Source organism: Augochlora pura, chromosome 10, assembly GCF_028453695.1.
Source record: "Augochlora pura isolate Apur16 chromosome 10, APUR_v2.2.1, whole genome shotgun sequence".
NCBI lineage: Eukaryota > Metazoa > Arthropoda > Insecta > Hymenoptera > Halictidae > Augochlora > Augochlora pura.
In genome coordinates, this window is record NC_135781.1 from 23798515 (window position 1) to 23816466 (window position 17952).

Sequence of the window (17952 nt, forward strand, 5' to 3'; positions counted from 1 at the left end):
GCCTACAAAAAGTTGACAAAAACACCTCTTAACCGCAGTAGCACCCAAGAAAGTGCCGGGTTCGTGACCGTCTATATCTGTACGATCAGGTTGCAAGAGAAATTGCAGCATCATCCGTTCGAAAGCTTCGATTTCTAAGTCGGACCTGCGGAAACACTGGCGCCAATCGATTCTGTAAAGAAGCGATAAATAAATGATATCACGGTTGGTTATGTTTTAGATCTATCGTGGGACAGAAATTCTTTAACGAGTCGAAACGGATATTGAAGAATGTTTAAAAATTTCTAAGAACCGAATCAGACATTTTCCAAGTGAAAGCTAAGTAGAAAAACTGAATACAAGAATGTAAAGTACATAGTTAAATCATAAGTTTCAAGTAGTCCTGGTAATTAATAAAGAACGACTCCTGCTTCTGGCTTGTCGCCGTGTTTATTTAACGTTTCTCTGGACACGAAGTAATATTCGTTAGCTTCGCTACAATCCTATGTTAATTTACAATATCTGCCGAAGCTTATTCATATGGAAATTTCATTTCATAGATACGCGCCACGCGCAGTCGATAATGCGAGATGCCGAGTTACTTCACACTTCGCAGCTAGTATAATCGCGTAGGAAATGCGTGGCGTCTAAACCGAATATTTAAAAAATCATTGATTTATATATATATATATCTACCGCGGCTCTTATATTTCTTGTAAATCTTATCATCACGATAACCGTTTCCGACGCATCTTTCCCGGTTAACCTTGTTTCACTTTGTTTTGCTCAATTACTTGGTAAATATTTACTCAGCAGAGCTTATGAATGAAATACCTCGAGGTAGAAAAATGCAACGGCGATCGTTTTCTATCGGGAACAGAAGAACGGGATTTTCATTTAAAGATTTCTTTTTCTGTAAGCGACATCTTTAACCGATAGCGATAGCGGACAAGTAATCCCCGCCCGAGTTGTAATCTGAAATTTAATCTAGATTTTCAAATAATCAGGTATTTTCACGCGTGCAACGAATTCGTTCCAGTATCGAAAGTTTCAAACTATCCCATATGCAGGATTAACAAAGAGATTTGTCAGCACTAATTTTTCCGGCAGATACGCGACTTCAAACATTTTTGTGACACTATTCTGAAATATTTTCTGCAATCCTATTTCATAGTCGGCCAAGTTTTATCGTTTCTTATCAGAAAAAGGATATTATTTGAATGACAGAAATTTCGCAAATTTTATAGCAGTTTATGTCTCGGAATTCCTGGAGCGATAGCCCAGATACGATGCTGTTTCTCAGGCACCTGCTGTGACATCAGATTCGGTGGAATAAAGATCGTCCGCCGTCTTGCCATCGCATCGTAATGTCGCCGTCGCCGTCGCCACGACCGCGACGCGACGCTCTGAAATAAAACAACGGCAAATCCTACAGCCATTAATGGACAGCTCGTGTTCGCTCGTTAACAAATTTCAGCATCGCTATACATCCTTTGTAGTTTCCGCTATAACGACATGCCTCTGTCCCCTTCCTCGGCATTTTCTCTTCGGCGGGCGAAATCGCAGGAAAGCCGCACAAGGAACGAACGACCGGACGGATCATTCGATGCCGTGATATGCGAGTCGTTCGTAAAAGTCTTCTTGTTTGTAGTCGCGAAGGGACCGTGACGCCCTTAACGATTTCGCTTTCGGCCGTCGCGCCGAAAACACGTTCCGCGTATTCTTATTTGCTCTCGCGTTCTTCCAACGATTTTAAGAATCCGCGGGTCCCCCTTCGCGGCGACGCATGCGAAAGAAAGGCTCGACAGAAATCGCTGGACCACGAATCTTTGCGCAGGCTTCTATCGTCGCGGATCATTGCATCGACGCCGGAAAGCTGACCAAGCTTCTTGCACTAATTAGAATATTTCTTTTTGCAAACAGATATTGCGCGTTGCGACCGCAATACGTCCCTATTATTTTTGGCAGACACGATTATCTCTGTTTCTCGATTTTCCGCAAATTATTATGTAAACGCTGCCGATCATTTGTTCATAATTTTCGAAGGTATCCGATACAAGTTATTCGAGTGTACGATCGGTTAATTCAAGAAGTGTTCGGTTCGATATTTTTCTTGTCAAACGTAACAAGATGTAGCGGCGTCTTCGCGGATGTCCCGCGATGTTGGCAATCATTTTGTACAGTGCGAAATTCTTCACAATTTGCAGGTGGTGATGTGCGGGGCGGTGCCGGCAATGGTGCGCTCCGTGAGTCTATACTCAACTTGCAGCAGCGGCAATGTTACCGTAATGGGCCGCTCGATCAAAGCGATTGGACGCGATGATCACAATGCACCCTACCGTAAGTAACCCAGTAATTAATCGCGTCTCTTTAACAAAGAAATTCGCCGCGATTTTCAAAATGTCAGCCATTTCAATTATCCCTTTCTTCACCTCGTCCATTTGCTCGCGAAGTCGCTACGATTCCATTCTTCTTAGAAAGCAGCTGCGCTAATCGACTGGTTGCATTAGGTGGTACGCTCGCTTGCAAAACATTACTGCGGAAGGATTGTTCTCGTTGACTACGAACATACACGATTTCTTTCTCTTCTGTGAAAGATTTATCCACGATTATAAGTACATATTCCGTAAAATAGAATATAAACACGTAAACGGAAAATACGTGTGCGTCCTATATTCGAAGTTATGAAAAATTTCGGTGTGTTCGAGATACGTATGCCCGCGTGGGTACATGAATTATGAATAGCTTTGGCGTCTCGTTTAAGAATAAGGTCGTCGTCGACACGCGACATCGGCACAAAAAGAGACGGACACAGAAGGCAGAAGGCAGCTTCCGAATCCGAATAGGTAGAAGAGCTGCATCGTGTGGGTTCGCTGTACATATGTACACAGGACGAGTCGATCGGTTAATTGAATCGGATCGGGTAGCCGGCCGACGGCCGACACAGCCGCGGCCGTGACGTTATCTCCTCGAATCGATAGTTTCGTCGACTAATAAGGATTCCGAACAAAAGAGTGGCGAACTCCTCGAAGAAATAAACGTCTCGGTCTACGGCACTAAAGATCCGAATTTATAGCGATCCTTATCGATCGACCTAGGGTCAGGGCCTTATCTCTTATTCGCTTCCCTTCCGAGGTTCCGAGACCGAGTTTTATCTTTACGAACTAATAACCAAGCTCTATTTCCGCGGACCCGGGTTACGTGCGCGTACCACGGGGTGGAACGAACCGAAGGAGTAAAAGAAGCCGGTCATCGAGGACCCCGGATGAGTTACAGCGTCCCGCTGCCTCGTTTCGTCGCGATTGTTTTCGACTAGACAACGCTTATCCGACTTATCTCGCGTTTCGCTCTGCCGAAACGAACCCGCGCTCGTTTTCGCCGCTTATTTATCAGCGCGGCGTCGCGCCGCGTCGCTTATAGAGTTCACGGTCGTTCTCCCAGATACCTAAGCATCGCGTTCACCCTATTACCACTCACTAGAACACGTACTTATGTCCACACATGTTACGGGAACCCGTTCGAATCACTGATATCGAGATTCGAGGGATTCGTTCATCGCTAATTACCCAATCAATGTATCGTTCGAAACAGTTTTTAAACATTTCGGTATTGTAAAATCGTAAACCGTAAAGAAAATCTACGAACGGGGAACGCAAGGGAATGTCAAAATTAATGGAAAAGTGTCGGCTTTCTAAAGGCTAGACGCAACGTTACGGATCCGTTGCTTAAATAATGGAGGCTGTAGTTACTCAGCAATAATAATATTAATGATGTTAGTTGCAGTAAAAATCGTAGATAAACATAGTCTTGTTATTTCAGCAATGGTTCTTGTTTCCAGTATCGTTGGAAGTATCGAGCGAATGGAAAGGGACGAAGAAACACGCTCGATGCCCTGGCCAGTCGTTTGTCGTTCCGCATAGAAGGCTAATACACAATGACAAATTATCCACGACCGCTGCCAGTGGTGTCAAAGCAGTCGCGATAAACCGCGCCGAGATTGAATAAACGGGACTAATTGGTTAACCCCTTGACCCTCGCGAGATTGTGTCAGACGCGGTTGAGGTTCGAGACTCGGAATAAATTACACTCAGGATACGCTTAGGATATCTCGTTTCTTCTATTATAGATAAAATCGCAGAGACCCCATAGATCTTCGCATTAAAACTGAATCTATTCTCGCTGGCGCAGTTTTCTAATATTTTACGGTGAATAAGATTCTAACATATCTTTACTAGTAGTAGTAAAACGTTTATGTCACTTGCTTTCTATCCTGTGAAGGGGGATGTACGTTTTTGTTTCCATATATAATATTTACGTTTTTCCGTCCCCCGTCTTTTTTTTTCCTTTTCTTATTACATTCGTAATGTAGATTATTCCCTCCGAAGTTTCTTTCGTTATACCGTATATCTCGTCCATTACATTCGTTAATTATGTATCGCTGCGATTTTTCCTCATTTAATCACACTTTAATTAATTGGCAGCTCTTTTGAAACTTGCCGTAGTTTAAAAGCGACCAATAAAAATCGGCCGGTAACAATAACGATATTTCACAGTTCTTTACCATTTTTACAATAACGTGTGCCTGCGCAAAGAAGTATATTCAACAATTCTTAATAGAAGCAGCTTTACGACTTCAATAATTAAGAAATTAAAAATGTAGGACCTATTATTTGGCCAACGATGATAGATTTAATATTACCTCCTAATAATCTCGAAAACCAAGCTAACGTTATTAGCACGGTTTTTGGAAAATCGAGGAAACTGTAAACATAGAATCAGATTAATGGCACCACGTAAATTTTTAGTCCGATAGTTGCAGTGGAACCAAGGACGAACAGAATGGTGATCCTGTCTTTCTATCACGTTCGAAACAATAGTGTCCCTTTCGTGGCGGCTCTCTCACAGCCGAATTGTCTCTGGTGCGAGCAGCTAGTATCGTGAAGCAGGTATCGCGCGAGTGCGAGGCGGCTCGGCTCCTCTTCTTCTCGCTGGCTCGCTGGCTCGCCGGCGAGGAAGGGAGGGCAGGATGGTCCGAGTCTGAAAGGAGGGAAGAAGGCTTGTGCAAATAGAGGAGCCAGGTATCGCGCCGCGTCTGCACCTCCCCGAGATCCATCACCTTCGTGCACCTTCGTCCGCCTCTTTCTCCTTTTTCCACCTCCACGGACTCTCTTGTTGCTGCCGGTCTGCCTCCACCGGGTCCACTTCCACCTTTTCCTTCTGACGCGTCTCCTACCTTCGCGATGGTTCGGCCGAGCGACTCGGCACGGCTTGGCGGGACGAGCTCTCCTCTCCCGGCCGTGTGCCTCGATGCCTCGATTACTCAAGCTCCGTCCGCGAAACGGACAAACTTAGCCGCGCGCCTCTGCACGGGGGTTTCAGACACCGTGAGAGCGTCCTTGAAACTTTGGATCCTAACCGTGGTTGCGGCCGCGGCCGAGCGGCCGGGTGACTCGGTGGATTCCTCTCGCGAGGCCCGCTCCGCGCCGACGAGGCTCAAGTGATAATTAGCATCGCGTGGAAAAGCTGTTTGTTTGCGGACCGGCCACTAATTAGGCATCTGGACTTTATAAATCTGTTTTATGCCGGTGTTGTCGGGACGATCCGCTGTTTCGCGATCCGGATCGCTAATTAACGAGTATGTACCCGCTTCCCCGCGATAGTTTCAGGATGAACGAGCTAATATAACGTCTACCATAGGAACAATTCGTTTGTTCTTTTGCATAGTTTCGCGAGGCTTGTGGTAGATCACGTTGATCTTGTAATCGTTGTCCAAGTATTCAAATAATTGACGCGGAGCAACGAAATAATAAAGAGCGACGTTCGGGAAATAATAGATTTTCTAATTAGCTTTCAGAAAAACCAGCCGACTTCTTCGTTTAATATGTTACCGTGTTACCGGATAATACGTATGCGTTAATTGCCCCATATCGTACTCGGTAAACAGTTAATTCCACTGAAAGTGCGCGGGTACGCTAAAATCTCTTCCGACGGACATTCCGTTTAAAAATTCCGAGTAAATGGCGCGGACGTTTAATTCCGTGCAGCGGAGAGGTTTTATCGAGCGTTTCATCAAACAATAGATTTCATGGAGGCACCGCGCTGGTAGAACATATCAATAGACACGTAATGATAATTCATAGATGTCCGGCGGTAGTTACCGACTTTTCATTATCTAATTAAGCCAGCTAGCTCGAACGGTCGCCGCCGTGAATAGTCGTAATTACATAAGATCCTCGTGACATTTTTATCGCGTGGAGCGGCCTTAATTGGCCCGCGAAGGGTCTCGTTCCTCTTAAACGTCTCGTGTAGTCACTATAGCCGATGATGCGACACCTCGCCGCTCGATACGAAGAAACAGGACTACCGAGAGTCGAGAGAAAGGAACAGAACGAGAAAGAAAGAGAGAGAGAGAGAGAGAGAGAGAAAGATGCAGGGAGGAAAAGAGAACAACATCGAAAAAGGAAGAAAGAGACGTCGAGACTGCCGCGGTATTCGTTCGCCTTGGGATTTAATTATTCTAGTCCCTAAGAACTGTGATTATCGCGTCAGCCCGGCAAATCATGGCGTCAGCCGTCCCAGGTTTGATCCAAGTTTGGACAACTGGCCATATTTCCTCTATTTGTGCACCGTTGCAATTTTGTGCATCGACGGAGGACGCTTCTGCGTCGTGGGCCGGTTCAGGTGTTAACGGCAGGGATCGCTATTAACCTACCCGCGTCTTTCCTTCCTCCGGATAACTCTTTTTACCCTTGTTTCTCCGCTTACGATTACGCTTACGCAGTCGGTACCGGTCTACTCGGTTTCGCGTCGTATTATAGCTTTCATAACGCCGACTGCCGACTGCCGACTGCCGACGCCGCACGCCGCGCGCCGCGCGCCGTGAAATTGTGGCGCCCCAGTGGCTCTCAATTCATCGACTCTGGGTTACCTAATTCCCCGCGGCCCTCGGCGCACGGTCCTTGGCTCCCAATTCGGATACTCTGCTTCGATTTAACCTTCTGTAACCCAATTACCCTATATTTTCATCTCCGTAGAAAATGCTCGGCAAAAGGTACTTTATAACGGGGGAAGGGCTCCGAAAATATTAACCCTTTACACTCGAATAGAGGTTACGAGGAGCCTATCGACTTTACCGTATTCTAAGTACGAGCAAGTTTTACGTTACTATTTATATTTAATAAATTGAGGAATAATCAAGTCTAGATAACATAAATGTTCAATTCTACATGCAATTGGAATTTTGAAGTCGTATGGAAGTTCATGTTCAATGTATAATTAATAGAAGGTTACGGGTCATAAAAATTGTAAAGTTAAATGTATAAAATGTGAATATACAGGGTGTAAAAGTCGCTCGCAGTCGGGAACTGGGGGGTTCTTTAGCTTATTTGAAGCAACTTTTTCCTTAACGAAAATACAATACACGGCTTTGTTAACAAGTTATTAGCGAAAAACGGTGACCAATGAGAGACGAGATCTTCTGGAGCGAAACAGCTGAGCCAACGAGCTGGCAAAGCCCAGTTCTGCTTATTGGCTCGGTCGCCTCGCGCTGGAAGATCTCGTCTCTCATTGGTCACTCTTTTTTGTTAATAACTCGTTAACGATGCCCCGAACAAAATTTTTGTAAAAGAAAAATAATGCTTCAAATAACCTCAGGAATCTCCCACTTCCGGATTGTTAGACATTTTTGGGGCAGCTTGTATTTTCCAATTGCATCTGAGGGCTAGTAAAAGTGAACGATAATTATTCTCATTGCTATTACCTTTGAATTACCCTTATTTCGCGATTATCATTTCGGAGATGGTGCCCGTGAGTTTTCGCGCGAGACGTTCCTTCGCACGCTACCCTCCGAAACGCGACGACGAAAAAATGTTTTGACACCGCTTTGAGCGACCCGGCCGGCGATCATCGCATCGGTTCCCTATGGGAAAAAAGCTATTAGTTGCGAACCTATAACGAACGAATTGGTTCCTGTATCGCGAGCAGCACGTAGAAGTAATATATGGGATCCATTCTTCTTTCCCTCTGTCTCGCTCTTTCCTACTTGCGCGCGGGTCCGTCCTACCAGTTATTATCGGGGGTAATCGTGCCTAAAAGCCGGTGCCCGCTTTTGATTAAAATTGGCTTTTAATTCATTTGGCAGCCTCTAATCTCGTGGCGGCTTCGATCAGAGGGAACCAGAGGGTTCCAGAGCGAACCAGAAGGAACCAGAGCGAGAGGGGTGGGGAGGCACCGGGAACAGAAGGCAGAGAGGTCCCAGGCGAAAAATTGAGTTCCTTCCACCCTTCTTGTTTTATCTTGTTGCATATTGGCCGATTATGCCGCAATGTGAATAAAAACTGTCTTGTTCCAACAAAGTATCGCTAAACGATTTTTTTAACCGAATCGATCTATTTAAGCATGAATTCGTCTTTTTTTAAACATGCTTTCGATCGTTCTAACTAGACTGTTAATATATCTATACGCGATGAATCTAGTTATTGCAATACACTTTGAAAAAATCTCTGTTATTCCGAGTTAGTTTCTCCATTTTGTCCATCGTTTTCCCTCGATTCTTCTTAACTTTGTGTATTTTTAACAGTTGAAAATATGTCGAAATTACACAGAGGAAACGAATAATTAGAAGAGTTCGGATACCATCTGCTACGATAAATTTGAACTGTCGAAGTTTGAGGTTCATTCGAACGGAATTACCTTGCGGGAATTTTTGGGGTTGTATTTCGGCAGCCGACGTGTTAATTGATAGACGGCCGACGGTAAAAGGCACGATGTCACGATCCCTGGGTTTTTCTGCCTCGGTTTGCGGGCCACACGAGCGTGGGTATAAGCGTCATGCGTAGAGAAAAGGAAGGAGGCAAGTCTGCAGGGTGGCCCATTTGCTGGAGCCTCGTTAAATTCAAGTGGTTTTCGTCGGGTGCCTTCCCAACATCGAAATCAAGAATGTCCCCGAACTGCCTCGTAAAGTCTCTCTTTCTCCCTCTCTTACATCGCTCTCTCTCTCTCTCTCTCTCCTTTTCTCTCTTTCTCTCTCCGTTTTTCTCTTATATTTCTTTTCCTCTCGCAGGCTCCTCTACCTTCAGGACCGAGTAAAAGCAGAAAAACCAGAGAGGACTTAATCTGAGACTCTGCTCTCTTTCTCTCTCTCTCTCTCTCTCTCTCTCTCTATCTCTCTCTGTCACTCTCTGACAAACCTAACCATAGTCTATAGAATGCGCCAATTAATTGCGGTGCTTTCCTTAATTAATTGGATTCACCTCTCCGTGGATGTCTATCGTAATGGTATACCCTTCGGTCCGAAGACAAATTTGTTCGACTTACCGCCGGTAATCTTATCTGACCGAGCGAGAATTAATCGTTACACAAGCGAAGACGATATATTTTGTATGCATCGACGCGCGTCAATGCGACAATCGATAATCGATAACTAACAATGTAAGAATCGCCAATTGCTTTCTAACCGTTGCAAATTAAAAAACAAAAACACTGTTGTTAATATAATGTCCTTCTGACGCTTGCATAGGCTTGACATTTTACACTGAAACAAAATGTATTCATTCGCGCGTTTTCCAAGTGAAATGTAAAAGTACTAAGTAAATAGATTTAGAGTTCTTTGTAAATTATTATTCGGTATAACGATACCAGCAGGAGAATAAATCAAATAAAGTACCGTTAATCGATAGGTACTTCTCGAAAAATTAACTTGCGATCGATTTGGTAAACGATGCGCTCAGAATTTACGATCAGATTATTAGTTCCGAACCGACGTTCCTCTCGAAACGGATGAAAATGATACGAGAAATTCTCGACGATCCTTTTCTGGTGAATAAATTTCGACTCGTTAATTGTTAACCTTAATATATCGTCTATTCACGCGATCTCGATAAAGTTTCGCGGAACGGTATCACTCCGAGCACCACTTCAACAGTTATCGAATCAGCAATCACAAGCGAGTCTAAAAATATCGTAATTTCATGGCCGTCTACCGAATGACTCCAGACTAATACAGGCACGTAATGAGCGCTATCGACGAGAAACTTGTATCGCAAATATGACAAACAAGCAGCCGAACTATCCTCGGAATCCCCTGTTTCCGTTTCGCGACGTCCGCTTTCCACGAGCATTACGCGGCCGGCGATGTATTTACCTGAGAAAGTAGCAACGGAAGAAAGCACGGCGATAACAACCCGAAACTAATACCGCCGCGCCGACTCAAAAGATGATACGTCCGTGCTATTTGCTCGTTCCAGTTACCCGTTACCAAACTCCTATACTTCCGATACCTATTTAGTCGCCGCCGCGGCGAAGCAATCGCGGCGAAACTTCGACGGTACGTCCTGAAACGATGATCACCGTTCCTACCGTATCCCATCCCGAATAAGGAAGGCAAGAATCGTTTGTGCGTTGCAGTTCAAACGGTAATAGTCCATACTTACGTGTCGTGTAATCGTTCGCATGACCAAATAATCTTGATATTTTCTCGAGGAAACCAACTATTTGATTTACCAGCGACCATTCTGTCAAACTTTTCGGGGCTGGCAAAAATGAAAATCAATAACAGAAGAAACGACTACTTTTCACGTTATTTTTACGACTATAATTGTATCACTAGTGCTCGTGTCATATTATAAATTGTGTGAAATTGTCCATAAATACCGCAATCTAAGTCTAAGCCACGTGAAAATCGCTTCTCAGAAAGGAGATGCATCGCCATTAATAAACGCAATAGACGGATCGTCTAAAAAAATGCCGCACGCAGGAAGCTATCAGCTTCCAAAACGCAACATAGGCGTTCGTGGAAATCGTTTATTTCGATTCGAAGATGCCGATCGTTCCGAGAGACCCACGGGTGAGAGGTATGTTGCACCTGCGCGCCGCCCCGCGGTCGTCCGTTTCTTCGTTTTCTGGAACAAAGGACTCGTACTTCTCGGTCGGCAGAATTTCGTAATAGCTAGTGCGAAGAAAGAGAAAAGGAAATACGGCACGGAAGACCCGTGGTCCACGGTACGCCACGCCATGACACGGCGCGGCATTGCAACGCGGCGAAGAGACAGCGCAACGTGCACTTCGGGGTCGAGGCACGACGGCACGACAGGACCCGCTAAGTGGCAAAGTACACACCGGTCAGTCTGTGCCACCTTCATTAGCACCAACTAGCCGCGGCGGTAGGCTTAGCTAACCTTTTCTGCCTTTCTCGGTGCCGAACGGTGCCGGGATTGCCTGGAAGAGGGCCCCCAAGCATCGATGTAGGTACAACTCGCGCCATAAACCTCGACGAGATCTCTTCTCGGAAATATGCCTGCTCGCATACTGAACCACAAAACGGTTTGCCTACTGCATTCTGTCATTTGTCCCGATAACTGATGTCTCTGGTTAGTGCACGGCTTTCCGTGTCCGAGTCCGAGCCGACGGCGCGACGTGACGGCGACATTCTTCCGTGAACCTCGCCGACGATTGCGTCTTTTGTCCTTACACAAGCGTTCCATGGAATCCCGTGGGAATTCCGCGAGAGCCCCATGAGAGACCGACGAGAGTCCCGTGAGAATCGGGCGCGCGAAAATCTGTGCGGAAACGGGAATTTAGAAGATATTCATCAACTTGGGAATGATACGTTCAAATAGAATAATTCTTCAGGATTTTCTTGCTTATAAATCTGACTAATAAGTTGATAGCAAAAATGTGAGTCAACGAGAATACATGAACACAGGTACAGAGATGCGAATCTCGTTTCGCGCGAACTTCCGCAGTAATTTTTTGTATCGACAATAATGCGAGCACTTGCAACGATAGGTCTGGTTGCGTACCCTTAATCGAATTCGTTGTATTTTTATGTTGCAGAAAAACTTACGACACAATCCGAAGACTTCAGTAGGAAACTGTACATCTTCGCGGAAAAGAGCCAGCGATACATTTGCTTCAACAAACGGGGGCGACTTGTCGGCCTGGTAATTACACGGCTACCAATTAGTAGACATATTTCATCGGCGCGACCGACCGAGTAGATTTATATGCGACAGAAAATGCACCGGATTGCGCAGATAGGACGTTTAGATTAATCGCGCGCGTTATCGCCGTCAGCAGTCAGCGACGGGTGACTTGGAAATCTTACATGGCGGAACACTGTGACAGCTTCGAACGTAACAATTGTTTCGACATAGTATCCGAGCAATAAATTTGAAAATATTTAACACGATACCATCGCGAACGCGAATATCTATAATTTCGATTTTAAATTAATCACACATTACTTTTCATTGAAACATTTTTACTGGCACTTTTAAGCGAGAAAGTTCGTCATTTTTCTAAAAAATATTGAATCGATTAAAGTTACTAAAACTATAGAAATTTGAAAATTTTTCCAATTGTAAAAAGGTTTCTTTCGTACATTTTTTACTATTTTTCTCTGGAATATTCGACATCACGTAGACATCCAAAGCTATAATATGTGATTTATCGCTCGCTGAGATGCTGGTTTTCCAATTGGTACTCTTTCTGAAAAGAGTTTCCAAGAGCACGTAGATTCCCGCGATGAAGAAAATTAGATATTTAGTGATATATAGGGGACAGCTGTACATTTATCCGTGGAAATAGATCGTAGTTGTGGGTATAGGGGAAAATATTAAAGACGACTGTGTTGTCTGGTTGCAGCGGAAGAAACAGAAAGGGCCGATGTGCCAGTTCAACGAGCTGTACAACGGCTCGTACTTTAGGTACCGAAGCGTGGCGGACAGTACGCGGTACCTGGGGTTCAACAAGTTCGGCATGCCGATGAAGAACCCGTGGGGCCGGCAAGAGTGTTTCAACTTCATGAAGTACAACCCTCACGTGGACATCAACCACCACAACAGTCTGATGAACGCGGACATGGGCGGCATGGAGCCCCGGGAGCTCTATCTCGGCTCGAAGAACCCGTCGCCGGTGATGAGGGCCACCAAGAACTCCCTGCTGCAGATCGACAGCACGAGGGAGATCATCCACACGACGCATCGTTACCGGCACTCGAATCGCTGGAAGATGCGGCCGGACGAGAAGCTCTCGGCGCCCCGAAGACGGCACGAAAGCCGTCTCTTCGTCGAGGCCAGCAAGTATTGAGCCGCTCGAGTCAGGGCTCGCCGATCAAGACTGCCTCCTCCACACCCGTGAGACCCTGAGATCAGACTGCCGAATACGCTGGTAGAACGTACGGTCGCGATGTCAGGAACCCACTGAGAACAGCGGCATCACTTGAAACGCGCGCGCGGCGCGAAGCACGCGCTTCGATTGATCGCAACGATTAAAGCTGGCTATCGCCCTTCCGCGAGTTCCGCCTCTCCTGCCTGCCCTGCCCTCACCGCCCTCACCGCCCTCTCCTGCCCTCTCCTAACCACTCCCATCCCGCAGATCCTGCCGGCTCGCGAGCCTTCCCCGAAACATCCCATTCAAATCCCTCGGCTCGGTGTCGGGAACGGACTCGAGGGGACCGATTATCGGAGCCTCGATTACCGATTCCCGGCTGCCGATTCCCGACACCCGACGATCTTCGCGATCGGAAATGGGCACGAAAAGCGGGAGCCACTGCGGCGGACCAGCAGGAACACGATCTTACCTGATAGAGCTTTCGTTACGCGTCGTTAGATTCTATTTCACACTTGCCCCGACTGAATCCTTTCAGGCAAGTTACGCGCGCTACCATTAATTTCCCCGTTCCATTCCGTTCCGTTCCGTTCCATTCCGTTCCATTCAGTTTCGTACCGTAGCTGAATACTTTCTCATTAGTTGACACCGATCCGTGTCCCATCACACCGATCATTTCTCCTCTCTTCATTTCCACGAATCGAAGTATCGTTTCTCGCGCGCACTCTCGAGTTTGCTCCACACGCTCCGGACCAAGAACGGGAAGCGAACAACAGTCTCGAGGGAGCGCGAGTTCGTCGGAAAAGCAGGGCTTGAAAGTTGTTGTGTCGCGATAATAAACCGTCGATTTCGCTTCTTGAAACGGTCACGAGCTACCGGAGCTGACAACATTTCTTCCGATCGAATCTCACAGGGAAAATCGAATTTTTCGTGTCCGGCTCGGTTGCGGCTCTTATTTCGACTGTCCTGTTCTATAACGGAATGCTCGCAGGATTGATCCCTTTATCGATTTCTCTCCGCCGTCGATGTGCGTACGCACATCTGTATATAGTTTTCACAAAATTATTCGAGAGAAAAGGTTACACATATCATTGATTTCTAACGGAGCATTTAAATTGTTAAGACGAGTACATATTTCTCAGAAACTGAAAAATGTATACTCATTTTGTTTCTTCCGAAAATCAATACTAAATGGAAAATTCGAACTTTTCTTTATCGTTTGATCTTAACGATAATTCCTGGACAGCCATTCCAAAAAGCATACTTGCTAGTATCTACCATGGTATTACAGCTGTACTTCGCCAGAATTTTGACAAATCGCTTCGACACGGAGTTCTATATTCTCGAGTCTTTCGAAAATTGTACGAAGAACCATGAATTTTTCCATTAGCGTAACTCCTTGATTTTTATTTCATTCTATATTACAAACATATAATATGAAATACAATAACGCAATCTACAGAGACGTTGAAATTGAACTTAAATCATGTCAACTTGAACGAATCGGTGATCGTTTATACTGTCTGCCTTTTTCGGCAAGCGGCGGCAATTTGGAATTTCCCATGAGGATAAAAAAGTGTCGAAGACGCTTTGACATACAACAAGAGTGGAATCGAGAGAAACGGCGGTTATGAAATCGATACGGGGGACCGACCGTAAGAGCGGCAACTGAAACGGATGAGTGTAGGAAATTTCGATCGTTCGTAACAGCGATTCCGTATAAGGGTTCATCGTAACTGGTTTAATCCGACTCTGTACAAAAGAATTTGAAACAGTTATTTTCCTAACCGTTTCAAGCCCTGTTAGCAACTGTGGACTGTAGACAGAAGCCCGACGCCCGACCGACGCACGGTCGTTTAGCGTTTTAGGCGGAGGACCTACACCTTAGCGATCGGCCTAAATCGTTGCACAATCGGACAGCTTGTGCTTCAACTAACTATGTCAGACCGCAATAAAGCACGGAGAAACGCGCGTGGCTGGAAATGCTTTCCCTCAGCTTCGATCGTGGAGCGATCGTCGCCGTCGTTGCGCGATCGTCGCGATACAAATCCGAATCCTTTTCGAATCTTTTGGAGCCATTTCGAGCCGTTTTGGGGCCTCTCTTTCTCGAACCTTTTGGCGAACCCGTCGAACGCCGACGAGCCACCCGTTCGGATCTCGAGAAGGAAGAAAGCATTTCCGGAGAAGAACGCGACTCTCCCGCGCGTTCGCGCAGTAGAGTGCCCGCCCGCGTACGACTCTCTCGCTCGCTGTGCTAATTACGCCGCCTAATGTAGCGTGCGTGCGTGCATGCGTGCCTGCTTACATGCCTGCCTGCTTGCCTGCTTGCTTGCCTGCCTGTCTGCCTGCCTGTCTGCCTGCCTGCCTGCGTGTATGAATAATGTGTGCGTGCTTGCGTACGTGCTCGCGACGTACACGCAGTTCTCACCGTCGCGTCGATGTTGAAGCTCGCGGTGCGGTCGCTTCAGAATCGCTATTTTATTCACGACTGCTCCAATCACTGAAAACTTCTTCACCGGGAATTGGGGATTGACACTTCCGCTGGGAGGACTTCGACTCCCATCCGGAACGGGAAATAGGCTTCGAGACCATCTCGATCGAACGATCGCGAGAACGAGATCGTAATCGTAATCGTCGCGCGACGATCTCTTCGCGATAGAATCTTGTTCATTCGAAATTGGGACGGGACAGGATAACTGACCGGAAGGGCCAACGGTGAGGGTGTACCAATTAGCTCCTATTGTTTCCGATAACAGGGGCCGACTGTGGAAAAATTTAGTCGATCGAATTTCTCTCGCTCTCCTTCTCTCTCTCTCTCTCACTATCTTTTTCTCTTTCTCTGTTCCCGTGTTCGTAGAACTGAAAATACACTCTAAATCGTAGTTCGGATAATAGAGGCTCGTACATTTCACACTGTACACCCGACCGTAGAACGCGCCCGTTCGGATGGCCGAGGTTCTATCGTGTATCGTCAGTCGAGAGTATTTTTTTAGATGTCGGTTTCGAGTCGAACGGCAGACTAATGTTCGTTTCCTTACGCTCTCTTTATCCTTATGTTACGTTTTCTTGCCGAATGAAATTTTCAACAGCGTATGGTACGTACACACACGCATGATGCGCATACTTTGCAACCTGAAACACATACATGTACACATACGGGATACACGAATATGATTTATTTATTATAGATGATAGAAGAATGACCGGTCAAATTGCTATGAACACAGTCAGATCGACGTTCGCTTCGAGTTTGATAGCTTTTTATTCAAGGTTGGAGCCTTTGTAATTAGATTAGGAGAATTTTATTCATTTGTGATCGACATGAATGGAGAAATTGACTTACGAGCAGTATTAAAGAAAGGAGACGACTTTTATTTAGTTGCAAACTCCGAATTCACACGGAAATTTATTGTTTGAAGTAAATGAAACGTATTGTTATGTGTTTATTAAATGTTGAAAAATCTAGCCAGGGAATACGGTCAGAGGAATTTAATAATACTAATTGTAAGATACGCAGTGTTTCAAATATTTGACAGAAGAAGGTGGAGAACTCTGGACATTTGGTTTTTAAAACGTTTATTTACTAGTTTGTTCAATTTTCTAGGGGTATATTAAAGAACAACGGAAATGTTTCATTTTTTTCAGCTGTTCATAAGAATTTGATCACTCATTGGAAATTGAAGCTGAAATTGGGCTAAGAGACAGAATTGCCCTCCACCGAATTTTTGCTCGAATAGAAATATAAATAAACAATAAAAAAAGAAGTGGACAATAAATCGATTTCATTTATCTAGACGCGCTTTTATTTTCTTTGTCACACGTAGATTTTTTATTCTTTGTCATCGATTTATTTATAATATTTTTCCAACTTCGTCCACTTATATTTTTTTTACGAATCATTTTTATAAGGGATCTGACGATTTTCAAACATTTGCGGTTTCTAAAGATCTTCCAAAGATTGTATATATTATTGAAAATTTCCAAATACATTATGTAATTGTATAAATTTTGTTTGAGTTACGTAAAACTGGATTAGATTTCTAATTTTCATTTTTCTCGTAATATCTATACGTTTTATCACTGTATTGAACTTATTATCTTGAGTTTATTTGACTTTATTTAAATTTGGTGTGCAAGGGTATTGTATGTAGGTACCGTTTGGCAGGAATGGTGATGAGGCAATTCTATACAGTTACCTGAAATGAAAATTGACGGGATCTCGGTCTTATCGTGATTCAAATAAATCTTATTTACTTATACAAAAAAAAAGAATAACACGCAAATAATACCTACGCAAAACAATCACAAGAATACAAAGAAAGACATATACAAATACATATACAAATCAAATACAAGCGCAAACACAAAACAGAAACACAAATGCAACAACACGAATACCAAAACACAAAAGACACCCGACACAGTCTACCCGTTTCGAGTTTCGCGTAAAGGAAAAAACAATCGGTCTACATAAGTGAACAAACGAGGATACGATATACATATATTTTTAGTAAAACTACGGCAAAACAAAGTTTCGGGAAAACGGACGAACAGTAAACGGGATCTCCGAACAATTTTATACAAGATTATACCCTCCGACAAATAATAAACGAGATTACTTTCTATCGCGACCACGCGTCGCGTCGAAACGTTGTCATTTCACACAGAACGTCTATTTTCTGATAGGAGTGAGAGTGTAATAAGAGTAAAATATTTACCGAGAATGTATATCGGCCTTAAACTGCGTGTTCGTGTACGAGCTTCTGTATTTGTGTGCATTTCCGCGGTGCGTATGTATTTACCTCTGGACGCGTGTGAGTGTGTGTAATATATTACATGATCGTTACTGAATTTAACCCTTAGGAC

The 17952-nt window shown here is 44.8% G+C and overlaps 1 protein-coding gene across 1 annotated transcript in view; it reads left to right on the top strand.

The window, feature by feature from the left end:
- Positions 1-13293, top strand: part of LOC144476119 (fibroblast growth factor 8) — a 62977-nt gene extending 49684 nt beyond the window's left edge. The window contains exons 3-5 of the mRNA XM_078192724.1: positions 2187-2319; positions 11812-11918; positions 12622-13293. Of these exons, the coding sequence (XP_078048850.1) occupies positions 2187-2319; positions 11812-11918; positions 12622-13065 (684 nt within the window). The 3' untranslated portion in view covers positions 13066-13293. The remainder of the gene's footprint in view (positions 1-2186; positions 2320-11811; positions 11919-12621) is intronic.
- The last annotated feature ends 4659 nt before the right edge of the window (positions 13294-17952 follow it).